The 16,178-nt window shown below is 30.6% G+C and overlaps 3 protein-coding genes across 8 annotated transcripts in view; 2 read left to right on the top strand and 1 right to left on the bottom strand.

Moving 5' to 3' along the window:
- Positions 1 to 8,320: 8,320 nt before the first annotated feature.
- On the top strand, positions 8,321 to 10,885 carry LOC141455609 (E3 SUMO-protein ligase ZBED1-like). The gene is made up of 2 exons (XM_074130790.1): positions 8,321 to 9,541; positions 10,706 to 10,885. The coding sequence occupies exons 1-2, from the start codon at positions 8,321 to 8,323 to the stop codon at positions 10,883 to 10,885; spliced, it is 1,401 nt and encodes a 466-aa protein (XP_073986891.1).
- Ntmt (N-terminal methyltransferase) lies at positions 10,823 to 14,285 on the top strand. The gene is made up of 4 exons (XM_074130542.1): positions 10,823 to 11,134; positions 11,343 to 11,526; positions 12,639 to 12,744; positions 13,935 to 14,285. Exons 1-4 carry the CDS (start codon positions 10,955 to 10,957, stop codon positions 14,158 to 14,160), a joined length of 696 nt encoding a protein of 231 aa, XP_073986643.1. The 5' UTR covers positions 10,823 to 10,954; the 3' UTR covers positions 14,161 to 14,285.
- Positions 14,286 to 14,924: 639 nt separating this feature from the next.
- Positions 14,925 to 16,178, bottom strand: part of LOC141455450 (phosphoenolpyruvate carboxykinase [GTP]-like) — a 37,909-nt gene continuing 36,655 nt past the window's right edge. For all 6 annotated transcript variants that reach the window (XM_074130527.1, XM_074130529.1, XM_074130530.1 and 3 more), the window contains one exon: positions 14,925 to 15,184. In XM_074130527.1, the coding sequence (XP_073986628.1) occupies positions 15,086 to 15,184 (99 nt within the window). In that variant the 3' untranslated portion in view covers positions 14,925 to 15,085. The remainder of the gene's footprint in view (positions 15,185 to 16,178) is intronic.

The raw sequence follows: 16,178 nt of genomic DNA, 5'->3' as shown, positions 1-16,178 counted from the left end.
TTTTTGCCATACCTATCTGCATTTTAGTTGTTACTTTTCTTTATTAAACAAATATGCAACAGTTTAAACAAAAAATGAAATCTTAGAATTGAACTTTATCCCCATCCTCGCCTACAACCTATCTCTTTTCATAGTGTGCACAATTTATTTAAATGCGCATACCTAAATGTATTTAATATAGATCGTATGCGAGTTTGTATAAATATATTGTAAATTAAGAAAATCCGTACATAATGATATTGCAATCATTTTCTAAGTTATTTGAGGGATAAAAAAAATAAAATGCATAAATATATATAATGATTGTATTTATATAATTAAGATAAATTACTTTGAAACTAAATCATTTATCTTCGCAGAAATTTTAAGAGGGAACTTTTATTAGGGTAATTAATTTACATATTTACAAAAATGAGCAAATTAAAAGGAGCTTTATGAATCTAGTCATTCTTATCTCCTGTAACGACCCAAACATATCTCTTTACAGGTTTTTTGTTTTATTTAATCATTAATTTATTAAAAACAAAAATTACTATTAAAAATACTTTAAATTAAAAATAATAAAATATATTCATGAAATGCCCACAAATTTTGTGAATATTTTTTTTCCATAATTTCAAAAAATAAGAATTTTTTTTTTTTTAGAGTTGGATAAAATCTCCACTAGATTAATTCAAATGAAAATAAAATGGGATGAGTAAAAAAAAAAAAAAAAATTGATATTGAATATAGTTTTGTGCCGAAACAAGTTAATGTTTAAATTACAGCTCTACAGTAATGAATCATCTTTCGGAGTATTATAGATTTTAAAATCTGTCCTATAAAATATAGTTTGTTGTTTAAAAACTTTTTAACCTGCAACTATGAATTCTTTTAAGTTGTTGAATTTTCGTCTCTGAAGAAACTGTGCCCCATTCTTCAGAACAAGTGATAATCTGCGAGAACTTATTACTTTTATTTGGTGCAGTCCTTAACTTAACTTCCGACAAAACTCTAATATGAATTTGAATTAAAGAACTTTTTATCAAAATTAGAAAGTATTAAGATAAAGTGATTCTCTGGTTTAGGAAATAAACAGATCAATAGCCAATAAGGGCAATAAAATGCAGTAAACAATTTTTTTGTTACTCGCCCATTAATAATAACAGGACTGTACAGTTTTCTTTCAAGTAATATTCCTTTATTTATAAATTTTCTTACAAGTTATTGTTAAAAATAAATAAAATGGAAGCAATAATTATCATCATATTCCTGAAAGAAAATATAAGAAAGGGAATTTATTTTACAAAATCCACAACTTTGGCCAAGTAAATTAATAGTTCTCTAAATTTTTAAACTAGGTTGCAGGTCGACTTGGCGAGAAAGTAATCAGAGTGTAAAATAATAAAATATTAATTATAAGTTATCTACAATTTGGCTAACAGTAATAAGAATAATATTGTATTAAGAGTTGGGAACATAATGTGAACAATTTGTAATTGTATGATTTACATGTCTACAATATCTTTATATGAATGAAAATTTGTGTTGGTGTGAGAGGATTGGATATCAACAAATTTACAATTCAAATATGTTGTTACAAGAGTTAATTAAAATACAAAATTAACAAAACATATTATCTCGTTGCATTGTAGTTTTCAATGCTGAACTACCTCAAACTTTTGCATGTAATTCTACTGTACCGCTGATCCTATTTATCAATAGTGGGATGGTTATGACCTATTTACAAGGACTTGAAAGTTTCTGAGCTCGAATATCGCAAATTATTAATCAATAAATTCTTGTTGAATAAATTGATAATAAAATATGCGGTTCCGCACCTGTTCACGATACCTAATTTCGCAGTTGTAAGTTGGGCATAAAAAAAAAAAAAATTCGGAGGTATATTCTCATAAAGTCTAGTTGCTATTAAAACTTTAAAGTATTTGTCTGTATATACACTAATGTAACGTCCTTCGTGGTAAACCAGATTACACTCAAACCTCTAGATAAACTTTCTATTTTGTTGAAGACGAATTTTTTAAAATTGAATTCCTTGTTCACATATCCTGATCACAGCATTGGGAATGCCGATAATAGAAAAAATCTGATTGAAAAAGAAACAATAACACCCTCTGTTCTATCCCTTTCATTGAGAACTGATTGGTAAAAGATTCTGTAATCATCTCTCGATGTAACTTTCAAAGTATCAAAGATTTCTACTGCCAAACCTCTTCTGCCAATGCAAACAAATTTTCTAAAAAGTATAGAATTTGGTTTTTATTTTTAAAAAACAAACAAATGATTAGGCATTAAAATGTACTTGGTCAATGTGAAAAACAAGTATTATTTATAGTAAATGTTTATTGTGATGACAATTTTGAGGGTTAATACATAAAAAGTCATTATTTGGGTTTCCACATATTTCTTTAGTTAGCTGGCCAAATATATCGTATTTGAAGCGATAATGTGAAATGTCAAACAATACTTTCACATTAAAAACACATTTTTTGATTTACTATACTGCTGTAAACATAGCATTTTGTATTTACTACTTGTTTCGATCATTCTTTTTTACAACTCAACTTCATATAACGCATTGGACCGTAAAAAAGACAGTGGTAAAATAAAAAATTACTTCTTAAGAGAAAAACATTAATAAAAATGAGAAAACGTTTTTTAGTTTATTCATTAATTTTTTCTGTTCTTTTCCATCATTTTTATTGAAAAAATAAGAGAAAGTATAAATTTAATTGTTAACTTGATCAAATAAAAATTTATTTCCTAAAGGTATTAAAAGTCTAAAATTTACTTTTCAATTCAGTATTACTGAATCTACTTTTAAATTAAATATATGTATTTACGTTTTGTTTTGGAACTTGAAATATCATGTTTGAAGCAAGAATCGTATCATCTGAAATTTATTACTTTTCTTCTGTTATTACTAAAAAAACTACTACTAAAAAAACGAAGTAAAGCGGAGAGGAAATAATGACTGAGAGGGAAGCTAGAAAACAGACGTTACACTTCGTCACAAAGAAATCCTATACACAAGATAAGAATAAAATGATGGTTTTGGTTTTTTCGACCGTTGTTGATTGATGATTTTGGGGAATATCGAGGTGCGGTCTTAAATTTGCAAAAAGAAGCAAAAAAAATTGTTTTTATTTAAGACCGCACCTCGATATTACTCAAAATCATCATAAGAATAGAATGTTGGTCTCAACAAATTTTAGATGAAGCTATTAAGAGATTACAGGTATGTTGTAGTCAGGTTGTTTAGTTCAAATCCTGGTCACCTGGTGAGGAGTTTAGAGAACACTCTCCTGCCCTATTTTCATTGTCCTGGAAAATTGCTGCGTTCACATAACGTATGAGGGATACTTTAAAACAAGATTATTCTAAATAGTTATTGAATGCCTGGTTTCTGTAGTATAAGGAATAAGAATAATAAGTAAAAGACAGAAATACAAATAATAAGTACATAAGAGTAAGTATAAGACAGAATCTTATTACATGTTTATTAATATTTATAATAATTCCTTTTAATTTTACAATATTAGTTATATTAAGTGTACAAGTGATCTTGGACTGTAATACAGCGTTTTCTACTTATATAAAGCGCCCCCGCATTCACAAGCCAATTCTTAAAAGATTTAAACTTGAGTGGTAATTTTTAATTTTTTAATTTATTCCTTTCATTCCTGAAAGATAAAATCCTATCTTAAAAAATTAGTTGAGTTTCACTTGTAGTATCATTGAATGTACGCTTTTTTATACAATATTAACTCTTATAAAAACCATTTCATTGAAAAATAATGATTTTCAGATTAAAAACGGCCAAGTATGGGAGTTCTACTTGCACAACTTTCATCAAATGAAGTTGGAATGAAAAAGACGTTAAGAAAACATTCTATGCAAATTTACAAACGAACTTTTGTTATGAATCAATCTCTACAAAATGTATGATTTAGTTATATAATATGTTATATATATGCATGTTTATGTTGCAATGTAATTAATTAAAAGAATTTGTTCACTTTTATAAAAATGATGTATAGCTTTAGTTAACTAAAAGAAAAACATTTCTTTTTTTAAAAAATCTATTTACAAAAACCTATTTTTACATAGACTTAGTATTTGTATTTTTATTCTTATCTTCTATTTATTATACATTATTGGAGAAGAAATATATATAAATTAATAAAATGCAAAAAGAAACTTTATAAGTTAAAAAAAATAAAATGAAATTCCAATAGAAAACAAATTCATAACATCTAAAATAAATAAGTAAAATCCTATTAGGCTACAAAATTAAAAATAGTTCCAAAAAGCGCCACGAGATAGAAGCACTTACTGGACAAGGTACGCTTATAGTTCCATAAAGCGCCACCAGAGTGCAACACTAACTGGACCTCTATATGTGGATCAAAAAGTTTCCTTCAGTATGGTCTAGACGCTCGAAAGGAGAGGATGTTGTCGTTGTCTTTCCAAAAATTGTAGTACCAAATACCGCCACCAGAGAGCAACACTAACTGGACCTTTATATTTAGAACAAAAAATTTCCTTCAGTATGCTCTAGGCGCGTGAAGGGAGAGGATATGTCGTCGGTCTCTTCAAAAGTTGTAGTACCAATTAGCGCCACCAGATAGCAACACTAATTAGACTTCTACATTTAGAACAAAAAATTTCCTTCAGTATGATTTAGGTGCTTGAGGGGAGGAGATATGTCGTCGGTCTTTTCAAAAATTGTAGTACCAATTAGCGCCACCAGATAGCAACACTAACTGGACCTTTATATATAGAAGTGTAATGAATATTCCCTTCAGTATCATCTAGACGCTTAAAGGGAGTGCAGAAGTTGTCGGTATCTCCAAAAAATGTCTAAAGTGTACACACCACTCACCACTCTATCTACATATATACAACTGTAGCTAAAATTTCGTTTGGTGACATCTAGATCAACTGGAGAAGATATATGAAAGAAGGAAGTTATAATAAATGTTGTCAGAAGAAATTTCATTAAAAAAATAAAAAATCCTTTTAAAAACATCTAAGAGAGTTTAGACGTAGTAGCTTTAAAAAATAAATCATTTTAGTATCATGAAATTAACCAAATTAAAAAGAAAATTAAAATCATTTTAATCGTTGCTATAAAAGTCTGAAAGCGAATTAATACTAGAGGCAACAGTAAAAAAAAAAAGTCCTATGATAAACTTGTGGTTGAACAAAAGTCGCCCCGCCCTCCCGCCCTGCGAATTTATCTTCGCTATATAGACAGCTTGCCAAGATGTCCGCTGTAGAAGGAACATGCGGTTATTGCTATTTTTTCAGTAAATACAATTTATTAAAGCTTAATTCTGATTTAATTATTTAATAATAATATAATACCACCTGACAGTAATTTTTTTAATTAAAAAAAATGCTTACAGTAATAATTAAATGAGAAGAAACAATTACTCATAAAAAGTTTATTAGTTCAACAAATTACTACCAGGTAGAAGAAGCATCAACTAAAAATCATCACATCCAACTAGTTTTTGGTAGTAAGGAAGATTCACCCCACCCTCCCACAACCGCGGCCAATTTACTTATTTAACCCATCATCGCGGCGCGTCATATCACCATGACAACGGTTTTGATTGCTCTTACACACTCTCAAGACTCTGGGAGCTATTTTTTACGTTTCTTTTTAGGTTCTCTTTTTTACTCTTTTAGGTTTTCCACTCTATTTTTTCAGATTTTCAAATGTCTTAACAAAAATTTTGGAATGCAATTGGTAATGATTTATAACAAAAAATTTGATTTCATACAAAAATTACGTTTTTGTTATTACTATTGTTTTCACCCAAGTCATATGTGCCCAAGTCAGTTTCTTAAAGTAAAACATAAATTCTACATACCTATGCATTCTAGCGGATGAACTAAAAACTAATTATTGCTAAGTAGTTATCGATCTTGCCAATAGAGCGCTCTTAACAGTAGTTTTGGTGGCTTGTCCACACATTGATATTCCTGTAATTCATTAATATGCAAAACGTCATATATTTACTAATTTTGCTATTTTCAAGCAGTTCAAGAAAGTAGCAACTAAATTAAACCATTTTGTATGCAATTTGTTTGACAAAAGTTTAATTTGGTTCAAAACGATTAAGTACTTCTACTTCAATAACGATCCCATCCTGACTACACTTGCTGATGCTAAGTGAGGAAAGTTACATGACATTTATGAGTGTTATTCAAAATATTGCAAAAATGTAAAAATAAAAAATCAAATAAAATATAAATTAATGAAACCTAGTACTTATTAAAGGATTCTGTATTTGTAATACTTTCAATTTCTAAAGTTAGAGATGTATTTCATGTTGGAGGGGGGTTCGAATTTAAGCAAACAAATTCATTTTTTCCTTTTGTATTGGGAAATAATTATTTTCAAATGAAGTAATGATAACTAAGTACCAAATAAGCCTCACACAAAGCCCTGATGCAATTATTGGAACATGGTAGAGGTAAATTACTGGTTATAAGTACATGTTAGTGATGGGCTATTTGAACGGACTCGTTCCACTGGAACGAGTCCGATGGTGGAACGAGTTGATTCAAATCCCTATTTTAAAAAAAAGTGATTCCGCCCCGCCCCAAAAAAATGAAAATGAAAATGAGACAGCAGAGGTTTTGGAACGATTAAACATAAGAACAAATGTCACGTAATTTATTAAAATATATCATTAACAGTTAGCTTTTCCAGTTAATAACAAAACTATATTTCTTTTACACACATTAAGTACTATCCCTAATTTCCAATTGCTCTGATAAATATAAAATTAACAACGTAACACAAATATTAACCCAAAAATAGGCTAGTCAATTATAAATTAAAGCAATTTTGTCATTATCTAGCTTGACCACTGGAAGACTGGAGTTAACTTGCTTCAAGAGGATTCAATATAGAGAAACGGAAATGGGTAGGAAAGTATTCCATAAAAATTCTAACCCTTCAAACAAAATTATAATTACTCACAATATTTATCTAATAAGAATTGAATATCAAGCTTTTAAAATATTATCTTATTGTTTTACAAAAAGAAAAAGCTGTGTGCTTAATCTTTAACTAAGCGCTGGACACTCTTACTCTTATCTTCATTGGCGTAAGTTTAAACGTGTACATGTCCGCATGACGGTCAAAGTAAAACTGAGCCAAAATGTAGTATTACCTAATTGGTTTACTTACTGTAGTATCCCTCCCACTCTATCACCTATTTCACAAACATTCATCAATTGGAAATATTTTGTAGTTAAATATTCGTTTCATTTGAATACAAAAAACATAATAACGCTTTCTTAAGATGATTTTAATTTTTAAATTTTGTTTTTGTCCATTACTCTTATAAAATACGAAGAATTTCAAATAAAATATAATACACAAACACAAAATGATCTAGAGTGCAGGTGGAGTCAGTCGTGGTTGCCATGGTAATGGAACCGTTAAACGACTCCGGCCCAACTCTAGCATTTTCATTGGTTAAATCCACTGGAGTTGGTGGAGTCGAATCCGGAGTGATTTAAATCCTTTTGAAACCGGACTCGTTCCACTTTTTCGTTCACTGATTCTAGCCAATAGAAATTGCTGGAGCTGGAACCGGAGTCGTTTAACGGTTCCGTTACCATGGTAACGACGACTGACTCCACCTGCATACTAAATCATTCTGTGTTTGTATATTATATTTTATTTGAAATTCTTCGTATTTTATAAGAGTAATAAACAAAAATAAATTTTAAAAATTAAAATCATCTTAAGAATCTGCTTAGAATAAATAGAATAATATTTTGCTAAAAAATATTTCCAATCGCCGAATGTTTGTGAAATAGGTAATAAGAGTGGGAGGGAGTCTGTAGTAAGTACGCTCTTTAGGTAATATAATTTTTTTGTCTCTAGATATGTAGCTATAGCAATAAGGGCCATTTCAATTTCATCTTTCGTGCTGATAACAATATTTCATGTGTCTGTCTTCTGATGATAAGCAGATAAGGGTGTTTTCCAGTGGTAAATCTTAATTAAGTTGAAGAGCGTGTGCTTTGTTGATTTCTAAAATATTTTCAAAGACTAATATTTTCCTAAATTAAATAATTATTTCATTTTTATCTTTTGTTTTTCTTTATTGAATATTTGAAAATATTTTAAAAGCAAAATATTTAATAAATTAGTTTAATTTTTTTACTTTTTTATTTATTTATTTATTTTTGCCCATCAACAACGGGGTTATTATCGCCTTTTTTACTATTGTTTCTTATTTTTTAAATTTAATATTTTATTAATTTTTAGTAAATTAATTTCAGACAAATGCCAAAACGCAGTGAAATTTGGAATCACTTTAATTCTATTGATTCTGTCAAAGCTAAATGCCGGTATTGCCACGAAATCGTTAGCTTTACAAGTGGCTCTACTAGTAATTTGTTCAGACATATGAAGAGAAAACATCCTATATCATTCAATAAAAGAAAGAATACAGAGCAAAGCACTGAAGAGATCCCTGTTAAGAAATCTCATTTAACTTCTATAGACACTCAAAATTTAAGCTCGCTTCCCTCTACTAGTTTAGCTTCCATCCATTCAGAAGTTGCAGATGTCGCTCCTCTCTCTTCATCTGCCCATAAGGCTCCGGTAATTCAAAAATCCTTGACTGACTTTGTAGAAGTAATCAAACCTTTGCACCCCAGTAAGTCCAAGGAAATTGATGAACAATTGCTCAAAATGATAGTAAAAGAATATCATCCTTTTAGTATTGTTGAAGATCAAGAGTTCAGAAAATTAATTAAATTGCTTTGCCCCAGTTATAATGTACCTTCACGAAAGTATATATCCAACAGTTTACTCCCAATGATTTATAAGCGGGAAGAATCAAAATTAAAAAGTAAATTCAACGAAGTAAATGCCGTTTGTTTAACAACTGATTGTTGGACATCGGTGAATAATGAAAGCTTTATTGCTATAACTGCCCACTACATAGACCAAAACACAAATTTACAAACACATTTATTGAAGTGTACTAGTTACTCTGAACGACATACAGCGAATAACTTGGCCTCACACCTGCAATCCACGGTCCAAGAATGGGAACTCACCAATAAAGTAACTGCCGTTGTTACTGATAATGGTGCAAATATTGTTTCGGCAGTAAAGCAGTGCAATTGGAGGCATATTTCTTGTTTTGCCCATTCAATGAATTTAGTTGTCCATTCGGGAATCGCAGAAATTCGCGTAACGACCGACAAAATTAAAGCTTTAGTAGAATATTTTAAAAGAAGTTCTCATTCTCTGACCAAGCTACATAATACACAAACACAGATGGGTTTCCCAAAATTAAAATTAAAACAAGACGTCCCCACTCGTTGGAACTCCACATTTATAATGTTTGATCGCGTTTTAAAAACCAAACAGCCATTGATCGCGACCATAGCTTTATTAAATCTACAGGGTGAACATAATATAACAACAATCGATTGGGAAATATTAGAGAGCGCGGTTCAATTATTGCAGATATTTAATGAAATTACGGACGAAGTAAGTTCGGAAAATTATATAACAATTTCTAAAATTATTATATTCTCGCGCTTTATGACCGATCACGTTTCAAAATTTTTGCACACAAATTACAGACCTGAAATACAATCAATGGCTCGAGTAATTTGCGCTAATATTTCAAATCGGTTTTCCAATTTAGAATCGGTAGAAATTATAGGTCAATCGATGATTTTAGATCCGCGATTTAAAAACGAAGGTTTTTCGAGCGACGTTAAATTCCGGAAAATGTACCATTCTCTTGCCACTAAATTATCATTTATTCAAATTCCGAAAGCTTCGTTATCTACCGATGTTCCATCATCCACAACTTCTACTTCTAGTCTTTGGCGGGAATTCGATGCAAAAATTAAAACGTTAAACGCGAAACAGACCCCAGTATCTGCCAGTATAATTGAATTAGACAAATATTTGGCAGAACCTTTTTTAAATAGAGAAGCCAATCCGTTAGATTGGTGGAGAGAGAGGAAAGACTTATATCCCAGATTGTATGACGTTGTTTTGAAAAGATTATGCATTCCAGCCACTTCAGTTCCTTGCGAAAGGATTTTCTCTAAAGCTGGACAAATATTAGTTGACAGACGCAATAGATTAAAGTCGAGCAATGTTTCTATGATATTATTTCTGAATAAAAATTTACATTAATTAATTTCTTAAGTTCTAAGTAGCTTTAAACTTTAATCCTTCTCTAGTCTGTGATAAAAATTATTCATTTTGTTTTGTATTGGGATATATATATATATAGACGGCTTAGTTTTATTCATTATTAAATATTTAGTAATATAATTTCATTTCGTTAATCTTTCTTAGTTTATGTTCATTGTTATATTTTAATTTGTTTGCATGTACATATTTTAAGGTCCAACTAACATCATTGATACCTTTAACAACCTTATTTCCTTCCCATTTCATTTCCCCTCCTGGCAGGGTAACTTCAACCTCCCAGTGGTCCTGCTGGATATTAACAAAACTGCTTTGTTTTAAATCTTGTTCTTGTGTAAAGCTAATTTTATTTGATGTTGTCAATAACAATTAGATATTATATATCTTTTAAAACTGTTGCAAATTACATGTAGTTTTGTTATTAACTGATGAAGTTAAGTACTAATAAAATATTTAATAAATTGCATGATATTTGCACGAAAGCATAGGATAGGTACGGCAACTGGAATCGATGAACGAGTGTTTGGAATCGATTCCGACCCTGGAGTTGATTCAAATCCAATGATTCCACAGGCGGACTCGTATAGCCCATCACTAGTACATGTGCATCAGGTTTTAGACCTCAGCCATATAATTGTGTCTTTACAGTCATTTGTCATGTAGTTTTATGTATAGAATATCTAAATAAAAAAAATCTTATTTTGTCTAAAATATGCTCATTATTTGACGAATATGGGCACTGTTGTGAATGAAGAAGTGAATGACTCTAAGGAGGATGATTCGTTTTATGAAAATGCCAAAATTTACTGGTCTAAAATTCCAGCTACAGTCGATGGTATCCTAGGAGGATTTGGGTTTATTTCAAAGTGTGATTTGGAAAGTTCAGAACAATTTCTGCAATCACTTCTAATAGTAAGGAATTATTTTTATCAAGTAATTATTATTATTTTAGTGTGAAATGTTTTTCTTCATTTTGAGTCGGCAGGTCTTTATTTTTATTACAATGCTCTGAATTTTTTTCTTTAAAACATTAAATTTTCAAGACACTGTTTCATTTGTTATATTTCATATTTCAATTGAAAAATTTTAACAATGATATTTAATTGATTTATATTTTTAGGCAGATAATGCTCCTGGAGGCGAAAGGGCGTTAGATTGTGGTGCTGGGATTGGAAGAATAACTAAACATCTGTTAATGAAGTTTTTTAAAACTGTAGATCTCGTTGAACAAAATAACGAGTTTCTAAAAAAAGTTAACCACTACATTGGCGCAAGTACAAAACTCGGAAAATTATATTGCAGTGGTATGACATTTATCAAGTTTTATTGATTAAAATACTGTAAAAGAATTAGGTTTATACAGTTATTCGTCATTTTATCATTTCTTCCAGAACTTGCATTATTTTTCTTGATGTACTTTTGTGAGAGCCAATGTATCAACCGAATAACACTTGCACGTACGCCCAAATTCTTCTTTATGTCAAGTTTAGTAGTTTTTTTGCAAAATTCCTTCACCACTACTAGCATTTCATCAAGCTATCCCCACAGCCCTTCAAAGTTCCTTTATTAACATTATTAACCTTTTTATTTCTATTAAAGATCAATAGAATTTGTTGCGAACCAAAAGACTGTCGGTAAAGTAATCCAGTATTTTCTATTTCTAATTTGAACATGTGATTTTTTTTTTGTACCGCAACTGTAAGGTTACACACTGTGTTATTACTGTTTTAGTTGTATCCATAAATTAGAATATCCTGGTGTGGAAGAATAGAGTAAGGAGGGTACATTCTTCTTCTATGCCTTGTAGCTACCAAGCTCTCTTGAGAGAAACGCAATGGGATTACCCATTCATTAGTGTCAATTAATTTCCCCCTTAAATGTCTCAGAAGTTCTAAAGAGGCTCCCTTTTCTCACTTCTTAAGCACTAGCCAAAAATGTGTATACTTAGGACTGCCTCAATCCCGGGGCTGGGGAAAGGATTCGTGCTTCTCTGAAAACCTGTTGTTAGATGAGTTGCCTGTGGAGACATTTTGATCATTGTGTTCAACTGAGGTGTAAATTTTATTTGATATATTGTGCATAAGAAAAGACACCATCTATACTTGTTCTGATTATACCCCGATTTTGATGTTTGGAGCCACTTGAGGAGCTATCCAGAAGTTTACACAGTACAGCGTATAATCACCAACAACAGCGCCATAAATACTTCACTTAGGGTCTTTCTTCTACACATGAACAGAGACAACTATTCGAGTCACAATAAAGCTGTTGCAGTAAATAAAGATTTAAGATTGCATTTGGACTTTCTCTACTCATATAAATTTTCTGAAGTCCTGAACTATGCTTCATCGGATAGAAATAATTCTTAATCCTTGTATTTATTTTAATTTTTTTTGTTTAAAATATTTTTTTTCAGGACTCCAGTCCTTCATACCAGAGCATAAATATGATATAATATGGTGCCAATGGGTTTTAGGACATTTAACAAACGAAGATTTAGTGAAATTTTTAAAAATATGTAGGTGAGTAAAATCTGAAAACACTAATAAAATAAATTAGTTTCTTGAGTAGATTAGAATAGAAGCTTTCATTTCAAAAAAGGTAATATTACTTGAATTTTATGAGTTCCCACATTTTATTATGAACTTGCTAATCTGATTCCTTCCTTTAGATTTGGAAAATGAAAGAAATTTCCCACATAAATTATAAAATAGATTATTATTATATTAAAATAAGCCGAAAGAAATATTTAATATTTCAGATTAGGGTAGAATTTGGATGGAGAAAATATTTTTCACTTTAGAAAAGGTAGAGCTGGAATGTTTATTTTTTTAAAAAAGATAAAACATCTGTAGATGGTAAAAAAAAAACAAAGATAATAAAAAAGGTTATTTTTAAAATTTTGTGGGATCTTCATTCTGATCACAAAAGACGTTAGGTAGATGTGAGCTGTTACTTTAAATTTCTTCTGTTCTTGCATTCATTAGTAACCTACAGAAAAGTATTGTGTTTTCATCTATTTCCACATCTTTATAATTTGGTAGAATTAGACAAAGTTCACATAAACTTTTTACTTTACTTGTAACCGAAAAAATATTGGTAGCTGGCAGGAGCTAGTACATGCTATAAATTTGAACTTCGGGCTGCAAGACCAGCTGCTATATACAGTTAATATTCCAGAAAAAAATATTCATTCTCTACCGTGCGTTTGGCCTGGCCAGTGCCTACTTATGTTATCTATCGTCTGTGAGTTCTATATTTTTATTATTATTTCGTATCTAGTATAAGTTTTCCCTTTGTATGATTATTTTCCTTAATTAAAGGTATTTTGTCGTTTGGTACATTAAGCACAAGAGAAAATTTTATTTTACTCCCTATCGCCCCGGGTGATTGTCTCCAGGACCCTCCCTCCTCTCACCAGTAAGCTATCCCGCCAGAGGCACCCTTAAGGGTATTTTTCTTTTGAGGCTGGTTAGGGATATCGTCTCTGATAGCTTCGGCTATCTGGCGCCCGCAAGGATACCGTCACAAGGAAAAATTATGGCGCCCGAACAGGGACCCGGAAAAGTACTTCGATTTTTAAAGCTGTGATTAAAAAAAAGGAAAGAAAACAGAAGTTTTGATGTATTTAATCAGTTATACACGATGTTATAATTATGTGCTACTTACACTTATAAAGATTATTATTTAACTGAAAAATTTATGTTTTTAGGTCAAGTTTAGCAGAAAATGGATTGATAGTGGTTAAAGAGAATGTTACGTCTACCGGTGAAACTGAAAAAGATACAGTCGATTATTCACTTACCAGAGGATTAAATACACTTTTAGAACTTTTTGAACAGTCTGATCTTAAAATTGAAACTATTCAAAATCAAACAAAATTTCCTAAAGGATTATATCCCGTTAAAATGATAGCTTTAAGATCGAAATCTGATTGAAATAACCATGTATTTCAATATTTATTTAATTAAGCGAGTATTTTATATTAATTATAACCGATATTTAATTTATAATCAGTGGAAAATAATAAATAAATGAGCATGCGCTTTTTTTTTGCACCCAGCTTCCTATGTTTAACTGAACGATTCCTATAACTTAACGATTAAGTTTAACAAAGAGTAACTACGAAGAGCTTTAACTATGTAAAACGGGACACTATCAGTCACTAGTCTGTCTGAGGCAAGGTTCCGAATGACAACAGATTTTAGAAGAAAGGTAACTAGTTTCATCTAGTTTATTGAGAACTTCTTAATGTGGATTGGTTATGTATGCCAATTCATGCTTCATTACTCCATCTATAAGTCGCACCTTAACTAACCTTCGTGAAACCCATGAAGGGATTAGCCACTTCTTCAGGAATTGAAGTGGGCATTCTAGCCGAACTATACTGGTACTAATACCTCCAGTATTCATGCAGTACTCGGAAGGCACCTAGATAGTAACTACTTGACTTAAGTGAATCCACAGGCCATATAATTTGTAGCTCATGAATCACACACTTTTAATGCCAATGAAAAAACTTTTAAGCATGGCCACACTAGAGTTTCTAGCCTCAGAAGATTTATTTTATATTATAGTTGCGTCCTCTATATACCTTTAAGAATTTTTTTTTCTAATTTTCAGAATTTTTTACATGATTAATAACGACATATTTAGTTATTATTAAAAAAAAGGGCAGAGAAAAAAATTGGATGAAGCAATGTTCAGTCTATAAGTTTAGTGTTTTTTATTTATTAATACAAAAGTGTTTTTTAAAATTGAAAACAAAGAAAATAAGATATTTACAAAAAAAAAGAAACATGAAATGTTTATTTACAACGACAGATATAAAAAAATAAATTATACTTTCTTTTCATTAATATATTATTTTAATCTTTCCTTTAAATCTTTCAATTGTTTCCTCATTTCCTCAGGTAAATCTTGCGGTAATTGCTCATTGAAATACTTTTCTAATTGTTCAACCTAGATAAAAAAAAACTAGTAAGAAAACTCGGATAATTTTTTTGTTTACTATAATATTTTATGTTATATATTTTTTTGGAATCTTACATTATTAATAAGAAGGAAGAAATAATACCAATTTGTCATTTTTTATTTTTGCCGAGCTTTCGACCTAGGGACTAGTTCATAAGCAGGCAGGACAGAAGACACACACCAACCTTATAATAAAATATAAAAATTATAATTGTCAACAGTATAAACCCTGAAGATGACCTAGGCTCTAGGTCGAAAGCTTGGCAAAATTAAGAAAATAATGATTGAAATTGGCATCATTCTTTCTTCTTTTTGGAATAACTAATCAGTCACCAAAAAAGAATGAAAAATAAATTATCATTATGATTATTACTATTCTTATTTTGTAAAATAAGTTAAGTTCGTAGTCAAATAAAATGGCACTGCTCTGAGTGAGGGAAGCGTCTTGAAAGTCCGCTGAAAGAATCAGAGATCTTTCGACCAAAGATACGTATTAAATGGAAACTATGAGTAATAAATAGTTCTTAGAAGAGTTCTTTAGAGCAAACAACTGCGATGTCCACACAATTGAAAAAAAAGAAAGTATTCCTATGGAGGGTGTTTTAGACAAAAGTGACGGATATAAATTAGTTTTGTCCACAAAACAAAGTCCCGGGAAACCTTATCAAGGGAAATCGATTGGTATTTAGTAAAAATGCACTTCCAGCGGACTAGTAACCTTTGGAATTTTGAATCTTTTTGATAATAAATAAAGTGTTTGACATACAGTTAGTCGAGATTTTCCCGAGCTTTTCCAGCACAGTCCTCCTAGCACTTTCTTCTTCCCTTTTCACCCTTTTATTTTGTAGCGTATAATCCCTGCTCAGGGAAATATTACCACGGCACTATCCCTACCACTGGTAACTCACCCGCTACAAAATTTTTCCTAATTTCCTAATTAGGAAAAATTAGAAATACCAATCCGGCCTAGCCGCAGAAAAAG

The sequence above is a fragment of the Rhodnius prolixus genome, unplaced genomic scaffold (genome assembly GCF_049639745.1).
Source record: "Rhodnius prolixus isolate KJV_2025 unplaced genomic scaffold, Rpr scaffold_4, whole genome shotgun sequence".
Taxonomy (NCBI): domain Eukaryota; kingdom Metazoa; phylum Arthropoda; class Insecta; order Hemiptera; family Reduviidae; genus Rhodnius; species Rhodnius prolixus.
Note: the sequence above shows the minus strand (reverse complement) of the source record. Positions and strands in the feature narration are given on the sequence as shown.